Source organism: Drosophila hydei, unplaced genomic scaffold (genome assembly GCF_003285905.1).
Source record: "Drosophila hydei strain 15085-1641.00,03,60 unplaced genomic scaffold, DhydRS2 tig00000063-arrow-pilon, whole genome shotgun sequence".
Lineage (NCBI taxonomy): Eukaryota > Metazoa > Arthropoda > Insecta > Diptera > Drosophilidae > Drosophila > Drosophila hydei.
In genome coordinates, this window is record NW_022045657.1 from 724,326 (window position 1) to 751,753 (window position 27,428).

General features: G+C 37.8%; 3 protein-coding genes across 7 annotated transcripts; 1 reads left to right on the top strand and 2 right to left on the bottom strand.

Moving 5' to 3' along the window:
* Window positions 1-778: 778 nt before the first annotated feature.
* On the top strand, window positions 779-6,488 carry LOC111596434 (annexin B9). 4 transcript variants are annotated; one of them, XM_023310650.2, is made up of 5 exons: window positions 779-874; window positions 3,095-3,165; window positions 3,698-4,406; window positions 4,480-4,661; window positions 6,416-6,488. In XM_023310650.2, exons 2-5 carry the CDS (start codon window positions 3,136-3,138, stop codon window positions 6,467-6,469), a joined length of 975 nt encoding a protein of 324 aa, XP_023166418.2. In that variant the 5' UTR covers window positions 779-874; window positions 3,095-3,135; the 3' UTR covers window positions 6,470-6,488. The 4 variants fall into 4 exon arrangements, with proteins under 4 accessions (XP_023166418.2, XP_023166417.1, XP_023166416.1 ...); XM_023310649.2 differs by lacking the exon at window positions 6,416-6,488 and adding an exon at window positions 5,931-6,324; XM_023310648.2 differs by lacking the exon at window positions 6,416-6,488 and adding an exon at window positions 5,073-5,505.
* A 209-nt stretch (window positions 6,489-6,697) lies between these two features.
* LOC111596433 (uridine 5'-monophosphate synthase) lies at window positions 6,698-9,344 on the bottom strand. The gene is made up of 3 exons (XM_023310647.2): window positions 9,009-9,344; window positions 8,435-8,945; window positions 6,698-7,521 (listed from the first exon to the last, which is right to left on the bottom strand). Exons 1-3 carry the CDS (start codon window positions 9,159-9,161, stop codon window positions 6,710-6,712), a joined length of 1,476 nt encoding a protein of 491 aa, XP_023166415.2. The 5' UTR covers window positions 9,162-9,344; the 3' UTR covers window positions 6,698-6,709.
* A 4,710-nt stretch (window positions 9,345-14,054) lies between these two features.
* LOC111596444 (zinc finger protein with KRAB and SCAN domains 1) lies at window positions 14,055-26,169 on the bottom strand. Of its 2 annotated transcripts, none has more exons than XM_023310668.2 (5): window positions 17,385-17,464; window positions 17,132-17,278; window positions 15,032-15,762; window positions 14,861-14,957; window positions 14,055-14,742 (listed from the first exon to the last, which is right to left on the bottom strand). In XM_023310668.2, exons 1-5 carry the CDS (start codon window positions 17,386-17,388, stop codon window positions 14,591-14,593), a joined length of 1,131 nt encoding a protein of 376 aa, XP_023166436.1. In that variant the 5' UTR covers window positions 17,389-17,464; the 3' UTR covers window positions 14,055-14,590. The 2 variants fall into 2 exon arrangements, with proteins under 2 accessions (XP_023166436.1, XP_023166435.1); XM_023310667.2 differs by lacking the exon at window positions 17,385-17,464 and adding an exon at window positions 25,205-26,169 and having other exon boundaries at window positions 14,056-14,742.
* Between the last annotated feature and the right edge of the window lie 1,259 nt (window positions 26,170-27,428).

The window sequence follows — 27,428 nt, forward strand, 5'->3', positions numbered from 1 at the left end:
TAAGGTTTTGCTCAAATGAACTGCATCACCCATCGCAAATTAAGTGTTGGGCAACGATATTATTCAAAGTGCGCGGTAAGGATTTGAACAACCAAGAACACAATATCTTATAAATATTTTTCATCTTTTCAGCATACAACAGATTATTAAACATAGTATTATCTGTGCCTTATCTTTATTAGCATCTGTCAGCTTCCAGTCGCATGAATCATGCACTGCTGTTAGACGTAAATATGTATATATTTACCATGGTTTCTATTTAGTTTTCAAATACATACATATATGAGTCGCAAATTGAGATCTAAAATAATAAAAGCGTTTAAGCTTCTAACGAAACTTACAAAATCATACATCTGCAAACAAATATATATATATTTATATATATGTGGGATTGAGAGAAACTTTTTATAACAATATCATGACGTAATTACGTGTCAGCAAAGTGCTCTTCTCTTGTTTACGCTCTTAAATTTTTATAGCCAGAGGGCTGCCAGGGCTTCAGCTATGTAGTTCCTCAACAGCACATATTAACTGATTGATTATTATTCTAGTAATCATATTTAATTTAAAATTGTAAAATATAATGTGTCCTGCCTCATTTGCTTATATTAAGGGAAACGACTACATGAATATGAAAATCTTAACGTAAGAGATAATCTAAGAAAACCGTAAGCAACAGTTCCGCTCTCTGCATAGTGTCTACGGCCCTGCCAACGCCTCCACTCTACTAGCAACCGTTTGGCTCTTCGCAAATGCTCTCAGATCCGATTCGCCGGTTGTTGTAGCGCATATAAAACCAGCTGAGGACTGAGCAGCGAGTTCAGTATTTATTTCACATCGCTAAGAGTTCGCAACGTTTAACGGACCTTACTTTGTACGTTTGAGAATATCACTTGGTAAATTTTTAGAATTCCTCTCTAGTTACTATTTTGTTTATTTTCACTGTGTCATTTGCATACATATATACATATATATAAATATATATATATATGCATGTTCACACACTCACACACACAACTGTCACAAGCTCATATCTGCTGAGGTTGAAGTGAACAAGAAATTCAAGTGAAAAGTAATTGCAAGTGCAAACAAAGTGTATAAATAAATTGTTTTCAACATCATAATAATTTTTGGGCGCGGCAGATAAAAAGTTTTAAAATTATGTATACATGTCACATATAAAGCAATTGTGTTCATTTCTATAATACAATGAGACATACATACGCCAACATGCTTTTACAGTATATTCCTATATGTTTGTGTGCATGTAAATTTGGTACATTGATTTGGATAAAAAAAGAGATGACATCATCAAATGTTCAACTGAAGCTGCACACAACTTTAGAGCTTTGGCGCTCTCTTAACACGCGCTCTCTCTCTTGCTCTCTAGCTATCTTTATATCTGCTCATTCGCAGACGCGTGTGACTTTTCCAAGCAAAGTTTCCTTCATTTATAACATATATGTATATGTGTGTATGAATGCACTTGATAGATGTTTCACTGGCGAATTATAATTGAATTTATCTACTTTGTGCCTCCATCTTTTGTCTGCTATCTTTAGTGGCAATCAACTCAATTGCTTTAAGCGAGTCTGCATTGACTACAGTAAAACCTATAAAAAAAACTGGATTAATATAATTGCATGCATTTATAAGGTGCGTCATCAAGGTTTAAATCAAAGTAGAACAAATTAAAAAGCAAAAATAATAATAATAACTTCAAAGGTACAGTCATTCACAACACAAGTGGAAATAAATTGTATAAGCTCCATTTATTCACACATTTTCTACCAGGTCACGAGCTTTTAACTGCTACATAAAAAAAAACAAAACTTTATTACAAAAATAAGTTAAGGCTTCGCTAAACATTGCGGTTACCGAACAACTTTCCAGCAAATCCAGTTCCAGTCTTATGCTCGTTTGAGCACTTCACCCGCCCAACAAGCCACGTTTGACGTCACAGTTAGACGCGCTTGAAAATCAGCTCAGGCACATTATGATTCATGAGCTGAGCTTCAATTTAATGAGCTGTAGATCATATGAATCTACGGTTATTTATAGGTGCACTATTAGAATTCAATTCTGCTACTGCTAACGTATTTGTGGAAATGACTAGAACATGTCATCGACGTTGTTATTGAGCATTCCAAACAACTTTTCCAGCTCTTCCAAACTTTTTTTCGTTGCGTGTTCCACAATAGCATGCTAATTTATAGCCCAAAAGAGAAACAGACAAACAAATGTTTCTATAGGACATGTGTGTCTGCCTGTGTGTGTGTGTGTGACAGTCTGCATGTAAAACTAAATTTGAACCGGTTCCAGCGCCAACATTTGGAAGCACAACATCTTTTTTTCTTTCTTTTCTTTTTGTAGCTGTGCAGAGGCGTAGTTGTCGTTTTTGAACAGCGCCACGTCATGTTTTTTTTGTATTTAGTTAGTTCTCTCTTTTGGCTTTGTTGACTTTCTACGCTTGGCATTTGGGCAGACAGCTTTTTCTGTAATTAGCCATATCAATTATTTGAGCGTATGGACTTCTGCTATTTTCTAGTCTTTAATTTAATATCGTAGTTTGTTGTGATAAAAATAAAATAGAATCTGGAATGTTTCCCGCATTTTTATAGCGTAAACAGAATGAGCTCATCCGTACTCCCAATTGATTCTGTTTCTATGAAAAAAAAAATTTTTTATTACGCATACGCAATGCTAGCTGCACCCACATGTTTTAAAGTTATCAACTAACCCATGCCCAATCCTATTTCTACATAATAAAACTTTCACTCAAACTCTGTGCGTTGACCCCTATAAAAATATACCTGACTAGGAAAGCAAAAGCATGTCGATTTTTCTTGTGGCGCCACAAATACTGTGCGGCGTATGCGTAATGGGCACAACCATGTAGCATGCTTACCCCTCATATTTGGTGATGTCATGCGGCCAGCAGGTTTTTGTATATTCCCATAGCCGTTTTATGTATAGCTCGACCTTGTTGCAAACTAATTTCCAAAGGGCAGTCATTGTGTTCCACGGACCGCCTCGACTTTAATCATTAGATAATTATAAATTATGTTTTTGCTTGTCTGCTTTGCATTTACAGATCTTCAACAACTACAAAAACAAACCTAAAAAGAAGCAATCATGAGCTCCGCTGAGTACTATCCATTCAAGGTGAGTGTCAATAAATAAAACATCAGCTTTGAAGATTGTTAGAACTTGATTGACAATTAGGCACAATTATTGATCATTATTGATAATTATACTATATTTCATTTTAATCGATTTGTTTCAAGTGCTCTACATGAAGCGTAGTCCTATATACGAAGTATTAAACAGTCAAATAAGAAATCTAATCTCCACAAAGTAACATTAATTCCCTATTGAATCATAGAAATCTAGTTTATATATATATATATATATATATATATATATATATATAGTAGTTCGACTCAAAAGTAATTGCAAATGAGTCGAATATTTTTTTAGTGTTTCTGAATCTGAATACGTCGGCACAATCATCAAGTGCGTAACCCTCGAATTACACATATAAGGAAACTTTGTTGAGTCAATTGGTCGTGGAGTACGTGCTGTAGCCGCATTTCAATGCACGATTATTCATGAATATTTGTGCATTGATTACGTATTCATTGCATTAGCCAGAACTTTTATTTATGTGAGACATTCACAAATTCGCTGTTTGCAGTGCACGCCCACCGTTTACCCCGCGGATCCCTTCGATCCCATCGAGGATGCCGCCATTCTGCGCAAGGCCATGAAGGGCTTCGGCACCGATGAGAAGACCATCATTGAGATCCTCGCCCGTCGCGGCATCGTCCAGCGTCTGGAGATCGCCGAGGCCTTTAAGACTGCCTATGGCAAGGACTTGATTTCGGACCTGAAGTCTGAGTTGGGCGGCAAGTTCGAGGATGTGATTGTGGCACTGATGACGCCGCTGCCACAGTTTTACGCACAGGAGCTGCACGATGCCATCTCTGGCGTGGGCACCGATGAGGAGGCCATTATTGAGATACTGTGCACCCTGTCCAACTATGGCATCAAGACCATTGCTCAGTTCTACGAGCAGAGCTTCGGCAAGTCCCTAGAGTCAGATCTGAAGGGTGACACCAGCGGACACTTCAAGCGCCTGTGCGTCTCGTTGGTGCAGGGCAATCGGGATGAGAACCAGGGTGTTGATGCGGCGGCCGCCATTGCCGATGCCCAGGCGTTGTACGATGCCGGCGAGGGCAAGTGGGGCACAGATGAGTCCACCTTTAACTCGATTCTGATCACCCGGCCGTATCAGCAGCTGCGTCAGATCTTAATCGAATACGAGAATCTCACCGGAAATGACATCGAGTCGGCCATCAAGCGTGAGTTCAGCGGCTCTGTTCAAAAGGGTTTCCTGGCCATCGGTGAGTCATCTCCGCATCTATGATAATGATTCATCATATACTCATGTGATATATTATATATTCAATTGTTCAGTCAAGTGCTGCAAGTCCAAGATTGATTACTTCTCTGAGCGTCTGCATGACTCAATGGCCGGTTTGGGCACCAAGGACAAGACGCTGATACGTATCATTGTCAGCCGCTCCGAGATCGATCTGGGAGATGTCAAGGAAGCATTCCAAAACAAGTACGGCAAGAGCCTGGAATCTTGGATCAAGGTAAATACCCCGTTAACTATTTATGTACCTATATGTGTTAGCATGATAAAAACATTTGTGGTGTTGGGCACGAGGCACCATGCACCTGTAGATTGAAAACTCTATACTTATACATCATCTCGACAGTAGCCACATAATACGTGACTGTATATATATATATATACACCCTGCGAAACCAGTTCAAATTGTTTACCATAACAGTTACATTCCCAAAAGCAGTTAACAGTTAGCTTTTCAAATAAGAGCTTTAGCGAAAAGCACTCTGTTATTTACATAGCCATAAATTAACAGAGCATTCTATTCCAAATTGTTCCCACTCATCTGTTGCTCACTCATGTTTCGCTTTTTTACTACTTACTTCATTTGTGTGCTGCATAAAACTTTAAAACTTGCCATATTCTATATTTTTAGGGCGATACATCTGGCGATTATAAGCGTGCCCTATTGGCTATTGTTGGATTCTAAAAAATATAACAGAAATCAAATGAGCCAACCAACAATACAAAAATAATAATTAAAATCATATGAAAAATATAAAAATATTGTCACTGTCGTGTCTGTTCCATGCCTTAAGCACAAACATATTGTACAAAATTTGACTATATAATAGTTGAAACGCATATACATTATATTATAGTATGATCGACTAATGCAAAGTGGAACACAAATTTTTACAAGCAACGCAGTGCATTTATTGAGGCCTACAGTCGCATCACATGTTAATTATTATACATAGTCCTATGCACATTCATTGCACATAGTTTTATCTCGATTTTAAATATAACTTTATATACTTATATACCTATATATATATATACGGCCGGCTCTATATGTAGCTTATGGTTTTCGTTTTTTTATACTATATGTCTCGACTCTCATTTTGCAAAAAGTTTTAAGTTACAATATTGTTAAAAATGTTCTTAATGACAACAATAAAATGAAAATCAATTCAAATGAAATAAATTTAGACGCCACTTTGTACTGTTAACATTTGATAATATTCGTTGCTCGCTTTTTCTTCTTGTTTTCTGTTAACAGAAGGAGCATTTTTCCATGCTCTGTTGCTTGCCATGTTACTAACAGCGCGCTCTTTGCGCTTAACATAATACTTAACACGGGGTCAGCGGTTACTTCTGTTAAGCACCAAGCAACTAAAAACAACACTTAAAATGTATACAAAATAACGCGTTTAACGCTCTCGCTCTTGCTCTTTTTACGCTTTTCTCTTCGACGTGTTTACGCAATTACCCAACACACAAACAATCACAGGAGGATGCGAACACTGAAATTGGATATTTGCTTGTGACGATCGTCGCTTGGTAGAAGAGCTGCGCGGTGTGCCCAAGTATAAGAGTTGTAGGGAGTTATACAACTGTGCAATAGAAATGCCAAAAATATGCATTTTCGAAGACAGAAATATAAAAACCTGAAATTATTAGTGTTGTGAAATATCAATTCCATTTGTAATTCTCATTGAAAAATGTTTTCTTTTTATATTTATATTTCCGAAAGGCAGCCTCTGTAATAACGTCTAACGTGCAAATTGCGAAAACATTTAATTAATATTCTTTTATTTACCCATTTTTATATTTTGTATACGTTTTATTTGTATATAATACATCTCTAGAAGTATTTTGTGCTTGTGCTATTAACAAAAAAAAAACAAAAACAAAAAATAAAAATAGCCAAAGGTTCAAATTGCAAATTTTAAGAGTTTTTAAACGAAAAACCCATTTTTTCCGTTTCATTTACAGGATGATATATTCGGCGATTACAGCTACGTGCTGCAGTGTTTGGCTTCATACTAAATATAGTACATCAATTAATATTTTTCATCATTTGTTGTATTTTTTGTTTTTTTTAGCAAACATTTAACTTAATATTAAAACGATTGTTGTGAAAATTCTAACAATTTGCCTTTTAAATGCATAAAATTCTATTTTCTTTTAACTGCTTAACTTATAACCGAATACCGGTAAAAATGGAAAACTTTTTAAATACATCGAAACGAGGTAAGTTAGATATGTTTTGTGATTAAATCAGGTGTCCTACTTGGCCACCCGCTCCAGGTAAGCTGCCCAGAGGCGATCGCGATACGTAACTGCCGCCTTCTCCACACTCGCAGCTTCAAGTATGCCACGCCCCACAACACCAATATCAGCGCCTCGCTCCTTCACCACATGCTCGGGTGTTTGGTACTGTTGGCCCAGCTTATCGACGCCCTCGTTAATCTTAACGCCTGGCGTCAGCTGTATAAGACCAGGAAAAGCAAAGCAGCTGGCCGATTGGCAGACAATACCCGCCACGTAATCCACATCGCCGCCCTCGGTGGCAATTTTGTTGCTGGTCTCCTTGTACTTGTCATCGATCAGATTTCCGCTGGCCGACATTTCGGCCAAGAGGAAGACGCCACGCTCCTTGGTCGCATTGTCGCCCGTGAGCGCCGCCTTCAGTCCTTGGACAATGCTGCGTCCGGGCAGTGTATGCGCTGTCACAAGGTCCGCCCAATTGGCTATCTTATAGAGGCCTTGGCCGTACTGCAGAGACACCGTGTTGCCAATGTCCGCAAATTTACGATCCTCCAAGAGCAAAAAGTTGTGTCTCTTGGCCAACTCTTGAAGATTGACAACAAAATTCTCACTGAAGTCTTCGACAATGTCCACATGGGTTTTCAGCAGACAAATGTAGGGCCCGCACTTGTCAGCCACATCCAGAATGGCATCGGCCTTGGTCAGATCGGCGGCCACGCACAGATTTGTTTGCTTAGCGACCATAAGATTGAACAAACGCTTGGCCAGCGGACTCTTGGCCAAGTTGGCGCGACTCTCATAGGTCAGTTTAGTGCGCGAAAACTCATTGGCTGAAATCGAAAGATATAGATAGAGATTAGCTATCAGCAGTTCTTATATAGTATATATATATATACTACAGGTATTTCAAATCAATCAGTCCGGGTCGAGCAACTATTTCAAATCTATTTATGCCTTCGGCTGACATTTAATTATTTTTAAAACAATTAATACTAATCTAGCTATCAGTGTGATGCTCGACTGTGAGCTACCCTGCAGTCTGTGTTTTAATCTTTAATCTTTAAGAAGCTGAAAACTCATTGATTTTATGGCAACGGATGATAGCTATTGATCGCTCAAAGAGAACTTTATCTACCATCAAAGAAGTTCATGGCTAAACAAATGGTTGGGGCTCGATCACCGCGAACTTGAACTTGAAAAAAAGTTTTTCTTAAAATTAATCAAGTGCTAAATCATGAATATATATTATACAACATCTATTCCTCTGGCGTTTCGAGTTCCGTAACATATCGCATGAAAATCAATTCAGCTATTGCATAGATCTGTCAACGCCTATCAATCACTCCTAATTTGAAGCGTTAATATAATTAGTTACAATAATCTATCATAACTTTTATACATGTTCGTATATCACATCTGATATGATTAGCATGTTAAGGCCAGCCAAATTAAGGAAAATTGGCGACTTTATGACATGGGGGAACAGCCAAAAATATAACTATATATGTATATGGATATATATACATATATATCTAGTGCATATACATCTACAATTTTTATATGAACCTGCCCTAATTGAAGCAGCTGGTTAAAGGGAGAGCTGACTTTCAGATTTTGGTTGTTATATCAAAGTAATCAAAAGCTAAATTAGCACGAGCGCCTCTCACGTTTATATAGATATAGATATATATATATATAGTTGTATATGTGATGGACTCATATCTGGAGCTCGCTTCCACTTACGAGCCACGGTCTTATCGCCCCCAATAAACGACCCATCGCTGTTTATCTGCACTGCCGCAATGTACTTGGCTACCGCATCCACCGTGGAGCGTTCGATGCGCCCCTCCTCGTGCAGTGTGTTGAGCAGAAAGGAGAGCGTAAACAGGGAATGCATGCGTACGCCATGCTTGGCTATGTTAGCAACGCCGCCCTGTTCCCGATCCACAACAACAACGGCATCGGTGACCACGATGCCCTCGCTCTGCAGATCACGCACAGTTTCCAAAATGCTGGAGCCGGATGTTACGACATCCTCGACAATCAGACAGGTGTCGCCGGCCTGATAGATGCCCTCGATGAGCTTCTTGGTGCCGTACGCTTTCGCCTCCTTGCGACGCACCAGCATGGGCGTATGCTGCTGCACCGAGACGATGGTGGCCAGGGGCAAAGCGGTGTAGGGTACACCGCAAACGTGCTTGGAGCTCAGCTCCAGCTCTTTGATGTGAGACACCAGCAGATCGGAAACAGTTTGCTGCATTAAACATGAGAGTAAATCCGTTGTCAAATCGAGTACCCCCATCCCCCTGCCACTTACCATCACATCGGGATAGCTCACTATAACGCGCAGATCGAAATAAACGGGCGAATTGATGCCGACCTTCATTTTGAAATCACCAAATTTGAATGCATTGATTTCATACAATTTAAGCGCTAGCGCTTTCATCTGATCCGTAGTCTTGGTCACCATTTTATTGGTTTGTGATTGAGGATTACTTTAAGAATATATTTTAACCTAGAGTTAAGTCAGCTCAACCACGTTTGCTGTACACGTGCCAGTTGGTCTTACTTAAAAAAAAACACGTCCGACCGCCGCTAACAATCAACAAATATTAAATCAAAGTGTTGTAGGGTAAGCATGAAGCAGATGGGGAACCGCACTCAATTGGCACTGTAAAACTCAACTTATGTCGTTTACTGTTAACTTAACATAATTGATGATACTTCGCCAGCTTATCAGCTTAAAACCTTTTATTTAAGTTTCTATTAATGAAAAAACCTTTTAAATATAAGATAAAATTATGTAAAGAAAATATCGCATTATTACATTCACAATAAATTAATCACAATACTTTTCACTGTACTGTATAAGCTACTCATCGGCTTCAACGTCTTATAGCCACTTTTTAAATAATAGATAATAACACAAACTATAATACAACTGCTAACATTGTTATTTATTTTTTCTATAATGCTGCTAATAAAAATAAATTTTCGTACAATTGTAACTAATTATAAGTTACCGACTTGAAGTTATCCCATTATTGGAAATAGCTATCGATATGAAGTTCAGAAATATATCGATTACAACTAAGCAGTACCAACTACAATAAAAGAACTTGTTGCGGTAAGAGGTATCAAATTGGAACCAATTAGGGAAATGTACCATGGTAATGTAGGGAATTTTAAAAGGGCTAAGTTGGGAAATTGGCTCAGCTCAATTTTAAATTCCTATTGACAAATAAACGATTCCATATTTTAAGTGATTATAATTTATTAGAATTTTATTGACTTAAGTTTTATATATATATATGTATATATATAAATAAAATATTATTCAAGTACAAAGTTATATATACTCATTATTATTATTTAATTCAAGTAAATATAATTCAAAGTGTGTATGTTTTTTCTGTGGCTGTGTGTGTGTATGTGTGTGCTTGTGTATGTAAGTACAATTTACTGTATCCTTGCTATCCCATTGCCGTACAACAGCGAATTTTCCAACTAAGTTTTCTTTGAAAGTCAATGAATTTTTTTTGTTTGTTTCAGTTTTTTTTTTTTTGGATCACAAAACAGTAAATTTGTCTTAAACGAGTCGAAAAATTGTATTTGAATTAAAATGGTTAAAACAAAGAAGTAATTAATTATAAAAATAGTGTAGCTGTTGCTGGTAACTTGTTAATCTCTCTATTTTTCATTAAGTTTTCTTTTGTTTTTTTTTTAGCTCGAAAGTATGCCTAACCTTAAACCAATTTCGTCTCCGCGTGCGTTCCTTTTTAGTTTTCTTATTTTGTTTTTTTTTTTTTTTTTTTTTGTTTTGTTATTTAATTTGTTGTCGTCCACATCCTTGTCCATAACACTCGCAATTTTGTTTTAAACGCTACGTTGCCTTAACTTCAGTCCTTTCGCAGAAAACCTAACCTTAAAATGTATTAAGCTTTTTCAACTTATGTTTTCCTCTTCATCATCATCATCATTATTATTTTCTTTTGTTTTCATTTTCATTTCCTTTTTCTTTATCTTTTTCAATATAGTTGCTGCTGACACTAAACATAAATACAGTACAATGCAGACATACATTACTTTCTCATAGTTTTTTTTTTAGTTTTCTTTTTGTGTTTTTTTAGTTAGGGTATATAAAAATGTTTACATAATATAAACTGCCTGTCTGCCTGATTTGAATAATGTGCATCGGCTTCACTGTACTTCTAACTACAATTCTAACCTCATCTTTGGCCGCTTTCGCTTCCGTTTCCGTTTCGGTTTCAGTTTCAGTTTCAGTTTCCGTTCCGTTCCGTTAGTTTGTAAATATGTAAATTGTAATACATTTCATTTAAATTCACTAAGAGTTGCACGGACTGTGTTTTATATATACTTTCTTATTTCATTTTTTTAAATTTTTTTTTATTAAATAATTTAATTTATTTCATTTTCTTTTTTGCTGACTGTTATACCTTCGCTAAACCAATTTCGATTTCTTTTCTTTTTTTTAACTTTTAATAGTTGGAAAAATATGTTGTATTTTTTGTTTATCAGTTTCGCTTTTGTTTAAGTTTACTATGCTGTTTTATGCTCATTTTTGTATTCTTTATAAAATGCCAAAAATTTGTGCAAATGTCTAATGATCTTTTAGATTTCTTTTGTTTTTTTTTTTTAATTTTTTCTTTTTGTTTTGCTTTATACTAAAATATTTTTAACTTTAAAATGTACCTTTTTTGCATTTATTTATAAATTTAGTTTGCATTTTTTTTCGTATTTAGTTTTATTTAAAATATTGCATTTTTACTTTATATTTTTTGTATTTAGTTTAAGTTTTTTTTTTGTTTGTTTGGAGGCTTCATCCCTGAGTGATTTAATTTCCTTTGTTTGTCATTTATTGCAATTTTTTTCGTTTATAAACTTATTGTTTTATAACTTCTTATGTGAGTGATTTACAAGAGTATGCTAAACGGAACAAAAACAATTGCGAATTAGATAAGTTCTGCGTGGGCTTTGAAGGTTGCTTATTTCTTGATGGGCTCTGCGACGTGATCTTCTTTAGTTCTTGACACACTTTTGTTTGTTTCTCTTTATATTTGTTGTGGGGAAAACGTAAGTGGTAGCCAAAATGTGCTATGTATATATATATATATATTTATATATATACTACAAAGTATTAACTGTACTTAAGCTTGTTTTTTGTTTGTTTTGTTTTTTTTGCATATTGCTCTGGCTATTTGTTATATGTAACTTTTGGCTAATACTTGTTGTTGGCTTAATTGCCGTTTGTGTGGCTGCTGCTTCTTCTTCATCTGGTTTTGTGTTTCCGTTTTTTGTATTTATAGTTAGTATTTGTACTTTACTGCAAGTATTTGAATTCTCCCAAAGCAACGCACAAAGCCGCGAAAACAGAAAATTCCTGCGAAGAATTTCCCATTTGCTTTGCATATACTTTAAGCTGCTGCATTCTTCAATCACGTACACATTATTTTAAATATATATATATATATATATATATATATATATATATATATATATATATATATGTATATATATATATATGTATATATATATATATGTATATATATACGTTATATAGTTAGAACATTGATAACTACGCAAAGTATGAATCTACATTCAATGGGATATGCATAAGAAAACCAAACAAAATAAAAGCTAAACAAAATACTGGGATTTATGTGCAAATGCTGAGATGAGCAACAAGTTTTATAAGAGTTTTTATAAGTTGGCAATTCATATTTGAAAAGCTTTAAGCAAACTTTTTATAAGAGCAACGGAGTGTTAGTACTACTAAAGAGTACTAAAGAGAACGAGAGAGAGGAAGAGAATATATAATTGGATTCCATAAGGAAACCATGTGACTAATATATAAGAGAGCTCCATTGGCAATAGTCTTATATTTTAAACAGAAAGTGAATACAATTTAAAATACTTTTTGCGTCTGTCTTCTCTTTCCGTCTCTCGCTTTTAGTCTCTTCTGGAAACTTGTCACTATCAAAATGCTCAGAGCTACATAAGCAAAAGGTGTCGAAATTATTTAGATCTTAATGCTTAACACTTATTTGATCGATAGTTTGGTTCTTCAAATTAGTTTTAAAAGATTTTTTGCACACTCTTTTATCACATATATAGATTTCAGAGTTGTCCTTATAAAATCTCTAAGAGTTACATATAAATTACAATAAAAAAAAAACTTGTTGCTCAAAACGCATTTGTGTGATATTTAAAAGAAATATTTATAAAATATGGGAAAATGAAGGAAATGTTAAACGAAAGCATTACGACTATTTGGTATTAGATAATCTTTTGTTTTTGTTTTTTACTTTTTGCTTTTCAATGTATATTCGTTTGAAGCAATCCGTATAACTATATGTAAATATGCTGATACATCATATGATAAAACGTATATTGGTATTGTTTAGATCTTTACATTAATCTCGTTAATCTCAAAAAATGCTATGTATTTGAACAGTTAATTACTTTTTCACTTGCACGAAGTGTTTGCACTTTATTTCGGTTATTGTTTTATGCCTTTCATTCATCATATACTTTATCCATTTCTTTTCCTTCTTCTCTTTTTTTTGGTATAAGTTTTTCCTTTTTTCTTTTGCATTTATATAAAAATATTTGTTTATTGAGTTTTATTGCAGTTATTGTTTTTGGTTAGCTGTTTTTTGTTTTGTTTATTGTTGTTTTTTCTTCGTCTATTTTGCATTCTTTTAGAGCGGTATTTTGTTTTTGTTTTGATTATATATATAGTATGTATATATATATATATACATAAATATATATATATATTTATATATATTTGTGGTATTGTTTTTAATAGTTATGTATTTTGTTTTTCGTTTGGTAAGCATGGTAGAGGAGGTTGGCTATAGCTATAGAGTATACTTATATGTCTTATATGGGGTATTGTAGTTCGGATTTATCTTCTTCAATGGATAGTTAGTTGATTTAAACGACGACTGGAAGTTGGGCATGCAAAGACGCTAGTTTGTATTGCATTCAACTGTTTAGAGTTTGCCTCGCTTTGAACATTAAGTTTAAAAATTCTTAAAAATACATGACATTGTTCAAATAAAGTATAAGACTAGAATTATATATATATATATATATATATGTAGATATATATATATATACCGTCACACTTTGACTTAATTAATATGCGCATCAAATGAACTCCTTCTTCTTCCTGTTTCTTTGTAACTCTGAAACTTATTCTAGGTACATTTATTTAAGTTGTTGGAAAATAACGAAACGCAACGAAACGAAACATAAACAAAAAGAAAAAGAAAATGAAAACTCAAACCCAAATGGCATAAAAAGAAAATTGCACATTAATTTGTTTTCCTTTAAGAATTATACGCTTACACTTAAAAGCTTTAATTTTTGTATATTTTTTTGTGTTTCTTAGTTTATGCAGCAAAGATCACAGATCCTCATAAAGAAATGAAAGCGAACTATGCGCATATTCGAATTAAAAACGGCTACATCGAAATTATACACCTTTGCTCTCCCTTCATTGTTATTCTTTTGTACATTTAAATTGCTATGCTTTGCTTAATTGTTTGTGCGAAAACGTGAACTGAAAGAACCAAAGCCAAAGAACTGAAAGTGTCGTAAACAAAATTCAACTAATACTTGCATATATTATTCTGTAGTATAACTTTTCTTTTTTGTTTTTCATTTTTCAATATGTTCTTGTTATTGTTGTTGTTGTTGAGAGGGTTATTGGATTTGGGTGACGCTCAGCAGGACTTTCGGTAAATTCTTAACACATTTCAAAAGCAGCTAAATTGTTGCCAACAGATTGCAGCTCTGTTGGCAACAATTTAGCCGCCATTTGTGGCATGAAATGTATTTGAGAATTTACCAAAAGTCCTTGTACGAACCTCAGGAACCGTGTAGCGTATTATTTTGCGCATTGTTGGCGCCAGCGCCACCGCCTCCACTGCCACTCACATTCTGTGCTGAGACCTCAGACTTGACGCGACGCGCAATATGCGAACGCGTATGTTTGCGCAAGTGATCCTTGCGATAGAAACCTGATGGAGGAGAGAAAAGTTTGTATTAGAACTCTCTCTGCTTGCGCTCTCTCGAGAGAATGCTAACTCTCACTCTTATATTAAGACATTCACGTTCATGTGGTCTCGCTGAAATTACCTTTTCCACACTCAATGCAGACATGCTTCTTCTCACCCGAGTGTATGACAATGTGCAAGGTGAGCTGCTCCTTGCGCTTGAAGGACTTCATGCAGATCTGGATGGGCGAGAAGTAGCAATAGATTAGTCTCATCAGCTAAATGTTGGGCATTTGACCCGGCTTCGACTTACATTGCACACATGCGGCCTGTCCGGTATGTGGGACAGCTTGTGCCTGGTCAAGTGATCCTTGCGCTTGAGCGCCGCATTGCAGATATCGCAGACAAAGCGCCGCTCCACGGCATGCGAGATGACGTGCTGTTCGATCAGGCTGCGGTCCGGATAGGCCATCTGGCATTCGGGGCAGCAGTAGAGCGTGGAGCCGTCCAACGCTTTCGTTTCACGTATTTCGCCGGGCTTCGGGCGCGGTTTCTTCTCCTTTGGCGGTTTCTTCTTTTTGGTCTTCTTGCCGGTGGTGGTGGTGCCGCCAGCGGCATTCGTGGTGCCCACCGCCGCTCCGCTGCTCGAAACGGCGGCTCCATTGCTGACCGCACCATTTGCATTGCCATTGACGCCGTTGCTGGCGCCACCGTTGGCCAACGCAGAGCCATTCGCATCTGTCATGTTGGTCATGTGGCCGCCGTGCTCCATGCCCACCAGCCCATTGTGATGGCCGCCATTGGCGCCATTATTGCTGGGCGTCAATGCCACGCCCCCCAGTGCCAAACTGGCCAAGTTGGTGCCATTCTTCAGCACATCGCCGGTGGACTCCTTCTTTATTGTTTCCGAATACTTGAGGAAGTGCTGTATGGAGATTGGCAGTGTTGCAGATAGCAAATGCGACGAGTAGTCGACCGTGTTGGCCGTATTGGCCAGCGTTTGCCACGACTGATTGACATTCTGTAAGATTTGCTGGTTGAGCACTACGAAAGTGGAAGAACAAAACATACGGATGTTAGCATATATGAATATGCATGCTATAACAACTCTACAGTCACTCAAAGATGGGCTGAGAATATTCTAAACTAAAGAGACCAGGCAGCTACTATATACAGCAGACTAAAGAAACTCTCCTGATATAAGAGCAATCTCAATAAGACTTGATATGGTTGCGTGTTAATAGGGGAGGACCTTACTAAAACTAATCTCTTCAATTACAGCACTGATTATTTAGCTTCAACTATAATGGAGATCAGATCGTAATAGAGTATCTACCAGGGTATCTTATCTACGATATAGTCTTGATAGAATGCTTATCAAGTCTCAGTTGTTTTCTGATGCTGCTACTGATGGACACACCCAGAACACAAATCCAGCAGAGCTACATCTCTCTTCCAATTTGCTTGCCCTACACACACACACACACACGCACGCACACACACGCACACCCCCGCACAACAGATATTTGTACTAAGTATGTTCACGCCCACCACGACGCTAGCAGTTCATGCATTATCTAATAGCTTCCTGGATAATTTTGCTGCTGTATGAAATAGGAAAGGAAGCGCCACAAAAAAAGCCTACCCCAACAACAAAAAGCTTTGGCTTGGCAACACACAACTCGTGTGTGGGTGTGAGTGCGGGCCTTGTTGTACGTGTGTGTCTATGCGAATATGCTGAGTTCTATTTTCTTGAAAATCCCTGGCCGCCCCCCTGCCATACATCTGCAGTCACTGCCGTCAAGGACACATCTCACATGGCGCATCTCTAACATTAACTCGAAGCCCCGCGCCCGCTCCGCCTCCCTTGACTGCTGCATGGAGCTAAGGCTCAAGCTTTCAGGCTGCTCTTTTAAAGTTAATACGCCCACGTGGAAAAATTGTTATGTGAGTGCGAAAACTTTCTGCTCGACAACAAGTAAACACAATTTCTTAAAAGTTGCTAATAAGGAATACACACACATGCACGCACACACGCAGAGGGTTCATAAATTGTTGCCAGATAAAAGTTCGTGAACGGTCCAAAATCTCAATCCAGACAGGGCTCAAGTTTTCTCGTTTTTTCTTTTTCTTTAAATAACATTTGAGCCGATGCGAGCCGAGAGCTGGGCAGCGGGACGGGGCCGGTGCGCACGAAGAGTAATGCGCGTCCTTGAAATTTCAGGCCGTATAACAGATAGCAACCCAAAAAAAAGGAGAGAAAACAACACAAAAAATGGAAAGGAAAGGGGAAGGAAAAGTGAAGCAAATAAATTTCCTTCTCCCCAGAATATAGGCCCCTCGTCCGCAATTTTAGGCCCTCTGCCCCCGCCACAATAAAAACCCCATCCAGCTGCTTGGGTCGCCGACTCACCTTCTTCCCGGTCTCGTTCAATTTTTGGATGGATTTTACCCTTATGATCCGCTGCTGCGGCCGCATTCAAAAAGTTTAGATCACTCTGCGGCTGCGAGTATGGTATGGATATATTTTGACCATATTGCATATTGTTGGCCGCCGAAACTGTAAAACATAAGAAAAAGAGAGAGATAAAGAGCAACATTAGAAACTGATAAATTGATGGGAAAAAGGAAAATCTTTTTCGATTGTGAGGTTAGGTTATATTTACACATGCTCGAAATTGCGCTAGAATCACAGCCTTAATTTGTTACTTTATAAGTATCTGTTTATATATAAATTTGTCAATATATTTGTGTATATATTTTGTATATTTGATGTGTACTCAAGCTATTTGTTAAAATTTGTTTAATACGAGGTCGCCGCAAGCGAGCTCCAGCAACGACTAACTACAACTGACTCGAGGCCTGGCGTCTAGCTCAGCAGCAACTACAGCTGGCAGCGGCGACACACGAACGAGGATCGGGTGCCGGCTGTTCGTTTTTATTCACGATGTCTGACAATGTCCCACTGCCGCACGATTTATACATCGTGGGTGCGTGTGACTGTGTGTGTGTCTGTGTTTGCATACATATACATCAAGCTACTGCCTGTCTGCTTTCGTATGCGTACGTGCGTGTGTGTGTGTGTATGTGTTCACGCTCTGTTAGTAGTTGGCAACACTGGCTGCTGACGGCTGACATGCGTGAGTTGTTTTTGTTGTTGCTATAGCCGTTGCCGTTGCCATTACTTTTAAGCAACTGTGGGCATGTCTGCCTGCCTCCTTTATTCGCCGCCGCGTTGCCGTCTGCCAAGGCCAAATTTAGCGCCCACACAGAGCGAGAGAGACGTACACGTGCACGCCACGCATACATAGGAAAAAGGAAATTAAAATTGAAAACGCCGGTCCTCCCGACGCGCCTCAAATGTATGCTACACATATACATATATGTGTCAGTGTATGCGTGTGTGTGCTTATTTTTCGGCATTGCCTTTTGTAGCAACGTTTTGCCGGGCGCTCGTTTTTATTAATAAATATTTTCTGGCTGTTGCCAATTGCCCCGGTTTTTTGTTAGTATTTTTCTTTATATTTGCTTCCTTTTTCCTGACGAAATGTGAGTGAGACACACGAAAAACAGCAGACACAGTAGAGAACAGCAGCAGGGTATGCAACTTGGTTTGCAGCAGGGTAAGTAGTAACAAAAAAGGTTACAAATTTAATAATAATAAAAAAGAGCCAAAATATTTAAAAGCAATGCTTGTGTGGGTGCTGGCTGAGCCTTTTTATTTTTGGGTGTATGTATGTATGAGGATGTAGCTGTGTGTACGAGTCAAATGGATGTCAGTCCCTCGTATAAATTAACTTGTGACCTTGCATTATAATTCAACACATTTCTTATGCTTTAATGCCCTTTGTGAACATTTCCACAGTCTCATAATATACTGCAGCACACTTTTGGGTTAAACGAATTTAATACGCTAACCTCAATTAGGCAGGTCATATGTGTGCAGACGGATGTGGTGGGAGGAAGAGAAATTGCTTTGCTTGGGCAAATAAAGGAAACAGGCTAATGGGATCTAATAAAGGAAAGTAGTCCGAAAGGAGGATTAAGCTGAAACAATTGACCACCGAACCATAAAAGGCACCGAAAAGAGATCCTTCCAAAGCAGATGCCTAACGGAAATTTATTCTACGAACCAGAAAATACCTAAAAGAAAAATTGTATTTATTTGAACGTACAAATTGCGATTGATGCAGAGCGTTTTTTATAACAAAAATCGTATTTTATCAGGGAGAATGTAAACAAGGTCTTAAAATTATTTAGCATTTTACTTTTTTCACATCTTTAGATTTATGACTCAAGATTTTAAGATCGGTTTGTAGTGAGATTGCAAAGCTGTGATTCCAAATCCAATTGAAACAATGAAATGTGAATGTTTCATTCCATTTGTTTGAAACAAAGCTGTCAACACTAAAAATTAAAGCATACATGTGTGCAAGTTTTCTTTTAAAACTACTAATACTGAGGGTGAGGCTAATGCTTACGCACGAAAAATCGATTTAGATATTAGGCACCAAAAATCTCAAAGTGTGTCCTCACAGGCTAGAGCGAAGTCGAATAAGTAAAGTAAAAAGGCCGAGATAATCAAATATTATCCGAGCAATTAAATTGTCCCAGCCCCAGAAATAAACAATGTAAGCTGTTAGACAAATGCAAGACTTATGTAGCAGTAATTAATCAACTAAACAGAATGACTGCACAGAGTGAACAGCATGCCCCGAAATGTAGACAACGAAAAAAACAGAAAAAAACCAACTGCCCATAAAAATGACAAAATAAGAAATAACAAAAACAGCACACACACACATACAAGTCAACAAAACAAAAACGAAATGGAACATGGAACGGGTACTGAAACCAGGCAGAAAATACAAACAGAATTGACAGACGCACGGAAATTCTGGGCTAAGCCTGTACGGAACCGTGTAACAGACTACTTCGAACCACTGACAATACAGCAAAGCTGAAAGCATGCGCTCCATTTTCCATCATCAGCGTACCCGGCATTGTCGTTGTAACATTTCACTTTTCACTTCACTTTCACATCGGCCACACGACGACAAGCGCCAGTACCAGCACCAGCACCGGCACCAGCGCCAGCTCCAGCAACAGCAGAAACAGTGGCAGGACGAGCACATGAACGGATGAGTAAGAGAAACGGCAAACGCAACTCCCGCTTGTTGTTGCTGCTGCTGCCTAGCAACGAGTTAAAGTCGGTGAAAACTGAAACACGGCCAAGCGAGAGTGAGAGCGCGCCCAACTGGAAAAGAGCGTGAGTGTCGAGAGAATGAGAGAAAGAGCGCGCGCGCTTTTCTATGTATGCGTGTGTGATGAGAGAGTGTGTTTATTGGGCGCACGCTCTCCAACCCACAATATGGCGGCTGCCTTAGATTTCAGTGGTATATCCAAAGTGGAACAAAATGGAAAGGAATTCGCTGGGTTTGGGGAACGTAATGGAAAACATGGGGCTGCGCTCCGTGTGCCTACTTTTAAGTGTGTTTATAGTGCCGGCACACACAGTGAAAGCAGTGAGAGAGAGTGTGCGAGAGAGAGCGCGCGCGCAACAGCAATATATATAAATATATGAAAAAAATAATACATACATACACATATATACATGTACATATATATATAATAGAAAAGAGAGTGAGAGAGCGTGCGAGGTTAGCAAAAACTGCAACCCCTATTAGAGTTGGGGGTTTTAACGCCCGCTGCTCGGGGTTTGGGCGTGTGTAGCGCGACGCGGCGCCAGTCGCCAGAGTTTGAGTCATCAGCGACAGCAACAGCAACAACAATAAGCCACTCAAACCACAACAGCGTTGCCAGAGGCAGCTTTAAGCCTTAAAGCTGCTATACGATAGAAAAAAGCTTCTCTTGGCTTTATTGTTTTACACTTGCCTGCTTTTTCGAGCGGCTTTGGGGGTAAGACAGTGGCAAGGGATGGATCTAACTCAATTACATGCACACTCATTGTGCTCGTATATATTAACTCCACATATGTAAGCATGTATATGCATATATATATATGTAAGCATGTATATGCATATATAAAAGCTCTAATAACAAACTAATTCGCCAAGAACTATTTTGTGGAATTCATATTTTTAATCTTTTATTTTGATTTTTGAATCAAATGGGAATTCATTTATTTCTTAATCAAATTTTTGGTTTAACAGCTTAATAAATGACTACGTAGTCCATAAAGTATAATATTTTTATATTCTATTTTATCCGCTGTAAAGAGTTTTCACTGTATGTACTTACATATATCTACACCTAAAGTCTGACAGACTTATAAGCACGCGCATTTTTAGTGTTGCATAGCGCCAGGCGCTGCTTGCCTCGTGGGGGTGCAAACTCAGCTAGCAGACGCTCACACTCGTACTCACACTCCCTCTCTTACTTACACACACGCACTCATCCTCTGTTATGTACACATAGAAATATGTACATAAGTGCAAATAATTTATGGGGGGTTGCGACCCTTTTGACAAACCGCAATATTATCACATACATTCGCCCGACTGGTCATTTGCATGGCATATAGAATTACCTGCTCGGCATACGGATCGTGTTATTATAATGATCATATTAATAGATTTGTATTCAATGTAACCTAAGCACATGGCTAATTTTCAGCAGCCCAACCCCTAGTTGGCGCTCTCCCACTCTCACTCTCTCAGCATTTTCTATACTTTTCTACTCATCCCTCTAGCCACCCCGTCGCTTTGTCGTCGTTTATACGGAAAAATCAATGAGCCACAAATGATATCTTTTATTTACTTTTTTTCTACACCCCTTGCTTTTTTTAACTTTTTTTATTTTGCAAAAGAATATCCTTTATTTGCCTTGCATTTTTTATATTCACCTAAAGAACTGCCTCAGGGTTTGATGAATTATGTAAATTGCGCACAAAAAAAGAACGTAAACAAATATTTACATCAGGTGCTTGAACTTGAAAGAAATTTAAGCGCAAATAAAAGCTTCTGTTGTCATACGGATAGCTAAAGGAAAGTTTGAAATAATATTTGGACTATTGGCAAGATAAACTTATAAACATAAAGACAAGTTTGCACAAATATGGAACTAAGGAAATATTTAATACTTAAATAAAGTTGAGCATTTTATAAAAATTCTAATAATTTATTAAGCATAGAAGTATGATAGATTTTCAAGATTAAGTTCTGTAATTTTCAATCATTATTTGCTATGAACAGAACAGATAGAATCAGATTTTTAAAAAAGGCACATAACCAGCAAAAAGACATAAAAACCTTGGGCTTTAAGTTTTACGTTTATCGAGCCTTATTAATGGAATGAAAAGTGGGAATGGAAAACCAGCTGTACCATCTATCTAATATAACATATGTATACTAAACCTTAATTCGTTGAGGTTCTCTTAATCAAAATGCATGTGCTGAGCATTTAATTTCTATCTTTTAATTAATTTAAATATTTTTACTACAGTATAGCTTCGCAAAGTTGGACACACAATAGTCTAAGCAGTAACATCTTTAAAAGAAACTCCATATTCAATATTATATATATATATATATTGTCTTGTTATGAGACACATATATATATATATATATATATATATATATATATAAATTTATAAAGTCTTCAACTATAAACATCTGTGAAATGTTTCTGCCTTTCATTTGCATAAATATATTTGTGTCTCATAACAAGACAATATTATATATTTATGCCTACGATAATCAGCACAAATAAAAACGAATTGAACAAATCAAATATTGTCTGCTATTCGAGTCGATATCCCAGTTGATTTATAAAACAAGAAACGCTATCGTCTGCTTTTATCTATCTCCCAAAAAAAAACTGGTCTCTTGTTGTTGTTGTAGTTGATAAGCTAGCTAATAAGCGACAAGAAAATGTGGTAGCTGGATGAGCAGAGGAAGAGCGGGTAGTGGCCTGGGTGACAGCGGTCTACCTGCATGGGCTAACTGCAGCCACACACACTCGCTCGTAGATAGATAAAAGAGCAACTCACACACACAAGCCAGACACACGCATAGACACATTTTCCCGTTGTTGCAGGTAAAAAAAGAAGAAATAAATAAAATGAAAATGAAAAACCAAAATGAAATAAAATAAAACGCTAAACTGGAAATGGGAAATGTAATGCGTAGAGCTAAAAAAGCTGGGATCAATGAACTATAGAAAACAGTGGCAAATGGCATCGCATATGAGAGTTCGACTTTGTGTTTGAGGTTGAGTTCGTATTCGAATTCGAATTCGAGTTTGGGGAGTTCAGGTTTGAGTGTTAGGTTCTTTAAAGCACTGCAACTGGGGGCGAAATGCGTTTGAAAATGAAAGCAAATGCGTAGAATGAGCAACTAATTGTGCAAGTGAATGCAACTAATTATAATTATTTTAAACAGCGGCTGGGCAGTAGCCACAGAGGGTTGGCAGTGGCATTGATGGGTAGAGATAAAGATTCAACCTAGCCTAGAAAAATTCAGCTACAAGTTTATTTATAAAGGCACTCGCTGAACCCAAAAGAAAATAGCTAGCTGAACTGCTCAACTGTGAACTTGTAAACAATTTCCGACTTAAATGGTAATTATTCAAATAGAGCAATATTGAACCTCAACCAACCTGTTGAACCACATAAAGACTCTATTGAACAGTTACCTATGAAATGAACAAATATATTTATGTTCCACCTGTAGTAAGCTGATGAACGAAATACAGATTCAATTGAACGTGTTTACAATAAGAGTACTTAATTGAACTTCTGCTACTTAAGTAAAAGAAGCCAAAATTCTCTAATATAGTATAGATTCAGTTGACTTTTCAGACTAGATGATAGAAACTTTATCTGGACGATTCGCAAGTACAATGCGAGCTGCTTATGTACAAGGCGTTGCGCTGCGTTGCATTTTAGGGGTTGGGCTGGCAGTCACCCTGTCACAAAGTGTTGCAGCTTGGCCAAAAGGAAGTCAGTGCAATTAAAAAGGCAGCGACGCTGCCCGCTTACAGACGGGAGTTGGGGTTGAAAACTGCGCACGCATACACGCACACACTCATACACAAACATATGCCCAAACTCCCCCGTTTAATTGTGTGTGTGCGTGTGTGTATGTTAGTGTTTGTGTTGAGTAGCTAACAACAGTAAAACCCACCCCCGGGACCATACAAAGTAAAATGCAGCAAATTCAAAAGTTATTTGAGTTCATTGCATTTTCAAGCGAAGCTAAACAACAACAACAGAAACAACAAAAGCGAGAAAAACTGGCAGCAGCAGCGGGCGCGCACACATACACACACACACAAGCACGCACGCTTACATTGCCAAATGGGGGTGGGTGGTAATGACTCAAAACATAGCGCAAGCGAAGGAAAAAACAGGAACAACAACAACGCAAAAATCATTAGATTCGGTTATGTTGACAGGCGCACCCGCTTCGCTCCACTGCAAATGCTCAAATATTAGAGAAGATGATTTGTCCTTTATTAATTAAGATTTCCATTTTAGAATAATTGAATGATAACAATTTTAACGATTCTCAAAATTTGTATCTAAAATGATATGCCCTACTCAGATTCAGCTTGAAAATAGAATACTGAATACTGATATTCTTTGATATAAACTGATATAATTCTATAATATTATATATGTATGTAAATATACATAAAATATATATATTTTAAATATATATATTTTTTACATATACATATAATTTTAAATAAACAACAATCTAAACATTTGAATAACATTACCAAATTAATAATTAACCTAGATTAATTGTTTATTGAGAAAATATGTAAATAAATTAGTTTTTACTACAAATCTCAAGTTCTAATATTACATATTAAAAGGTATTTTTAGGTAAAAACCCGTTTTTGACAGGTGGCAACTCTCTTTTAAGCCAACATGGCTATAATGCATTTTCTTTCAATACGAACTAGTTCTGTGAACAGCAAACGAATCACTAAGCGGCTGATTTGTTGTTTACTCGCTCTCTCGCTCTAACCAATGGCATGTCGTATGCTGTGTACAGCGAAACCAAAACCGATGCAAACATTTAATGCTCTTATACATGCGCAGTAGTTGGATTTTTTCTTTTGATATTCTTCAAGTTGATCCTCAGTGCTCTTCTTCTTCAAAATCAAAACATGAATGTTGTGCTAGTTACACATGTTCATAAGACCTCAAACGGCGAATTGTAGTGGATGGGATAGGGAAAAGCAAATCGTTGCCGCTACTTGTGTTGCTGTTGTTGCTACTGCTGCCGTCGACGACGCTGTCGGTCGCGTCGCCAGCGACGCCACGGCTGGCGTCAGCAGTAGCAGCAGGCGAAAATAAATCGATAAAAATAAAATAAATTTTTAGTGATTATGTTGTATACACACATGCACACAAATGCATGTGTATATATAGAAATGTGCATGTGTCTTATATATATGTATAATATATATGTATATGTTATGTATATCAATAAGTATGAGTGCATGCACTTACCGTTGGGCACATTCTGATTGAAATGATTGCCATTGGTCTGATAGCGCTGAACATGGTTATCGCTACCCGCTGCAGCGGCTGCAGCGTTCACCGGCGGCGTACCAAATGCGCCCGGTGTTTGTGCATCAAATTTAGCAGCAAACTGATGAATGCCAGAGAAAGGGCCGCCGAACGCGGAGAAATTCATCATGACAGTTTTATGTTGTTAACGGGGATTTACTCATACACGCACAGGCCGCGACTCACACGCGTACGCACACACATACACACAGGCAGGAGCCGCGGTGCCTGTGTGTAATTGCTGCCTTTTGTTTTTTTTTTGTGGAGATTGCTCCCTGGCCTTTATTTTATTTTGGGGCTTGTGTAACACTTTCGCTTTTTTGTTGGTTGTTTTCAAATTGCACTAACCAACACTAACAACAACTGTAACTGTAACATAAACGTTGCGTCGAGCCTGAGCAACTGAAATACGATCGAATTAGAGAAACAGAAACAGGCGATGGGCGATGACGATGACGATGACTATGCGGCGCTTTTTAGCAGTGGGTGGTGCTACTTGGCTGGATTCGTTGTTGTAGCTGCTGTTGGTGTTGTTGTTGTTGTTTTTGTTGTTGCTACTCTTGTTGGTGGGGGTTGGTTTTTGGTTGGTGTGGCGTGGCGAGGAACACACTCACTCGCGTACACACACGTTTGTATGAGCGCGCGATTGTATGCAGCGCTTTGCTTTTTGGGGGTAGCAAAATGTACAACTTTCAATTTCGCTTAAACTAAACACACACAGAGACAAAACACACAACACCAGTAGACTCGCATACACACACACACAATCACACACGAGGTAGCGTCGAGCGCGACGACGACAACGTCGACGTCGAACAACAACAATAATAAAGTAGAATTAAACGAAAGTCACGCTTACAACCGGCTCGTCGAGGCTCCGACATCAAACTAAAAGTAACATTACAACGAAAGAAAGCGGAAACACTGGGGCAGGCAACGGCAATCAGGCGCAGGCAGCGACTGCGACTGCGACTGAGCCAGAGACAGAGAAACAGAAACACAGACGCCAGCGGCACAGCGACGCAATGGACAAATGACAGTGACAGCGCAGCTCTCTTTTTTTGTATTAGTTCGCTAATATGTGTGTACATACGTACATAAGTTCGTGTGTGCATGTGTGTGCAGTGCTTGTGTGCTCTGCTTTGAGGGTGGAAGTTTTTCTACTTCTCTGGAAAATGTGCGTTTATTTGTACATTCTTTACAATGCGTTTTTGGCTGGTTATATGAGAACAAATATCCCCTTCATTTGATTAGGAAAAAAATAAATATATGTTATGCAATTAATGGTTTTAAAATATATCAATAAAATTCTTAAAACAAAACTAAATTAAGATAAATATCAAGTAACATATCAAATAATATATCAAATTTCCGGTTCGTTAAAGTAAATTAAATTAATGTAACTTAAATATAGTGAAGCTGACTTGTAATTGACCAGCACATGATATTAGACTAATTGAACCAAATTTAAAATGTTGGGTCTTACAAATTCAACAATTACAGGACATTCGTAAATCGACTATCGCTAAGCAGAAAACTCACAAACAGCGTGCCTTGTAGTCGTATTTTTATTTGGTTTTCCAACTTCTGGGGTTGTGTGGCCTGGTCGTCCCAGCCGCAACGAATGGCCAGTGCATTTATGTATGTACTATGTTCTTGTATATACATATGTATGCATAAATGTTTGTTTATACACGCGTCTATATGTAATCATTAACGTAGCTGCATACGTACGTATATGTGCTAGTGTATGTATGTTTTGGGATGTCTAGAAACGCACAGCAACATTCTCGGCAGCGTCGCAGTCGCAGTCGCTGCATTTAATTCTGCTAGCGTTGCCTTTGGGACTTGTGTTAATGAAAGTGAGTGCAGCATCAGCATAAGCACTTGTCTGTATTCGTATGTGCGAGGACGGGACGCTCTAATAAGAGAGCAGTAGCCGCTGCTCGCAGAAGCAGCAGCCGCTCAACCAGCAGCACTCTCGCGTGCATTTGTTTTTGTGCCTGTGGCTGTGGCTATGCCTGGCGTGCAAGTGTTGTATTATTGTGTCGATGCCCTACACCGCAGCAGATATGCACCATAAGGTTCAAATAAGATCAGAAATAGATACCATAAAATCAGATAACATATAGAAGTAAGCTGTATAAACTTATGATTTTTTTGT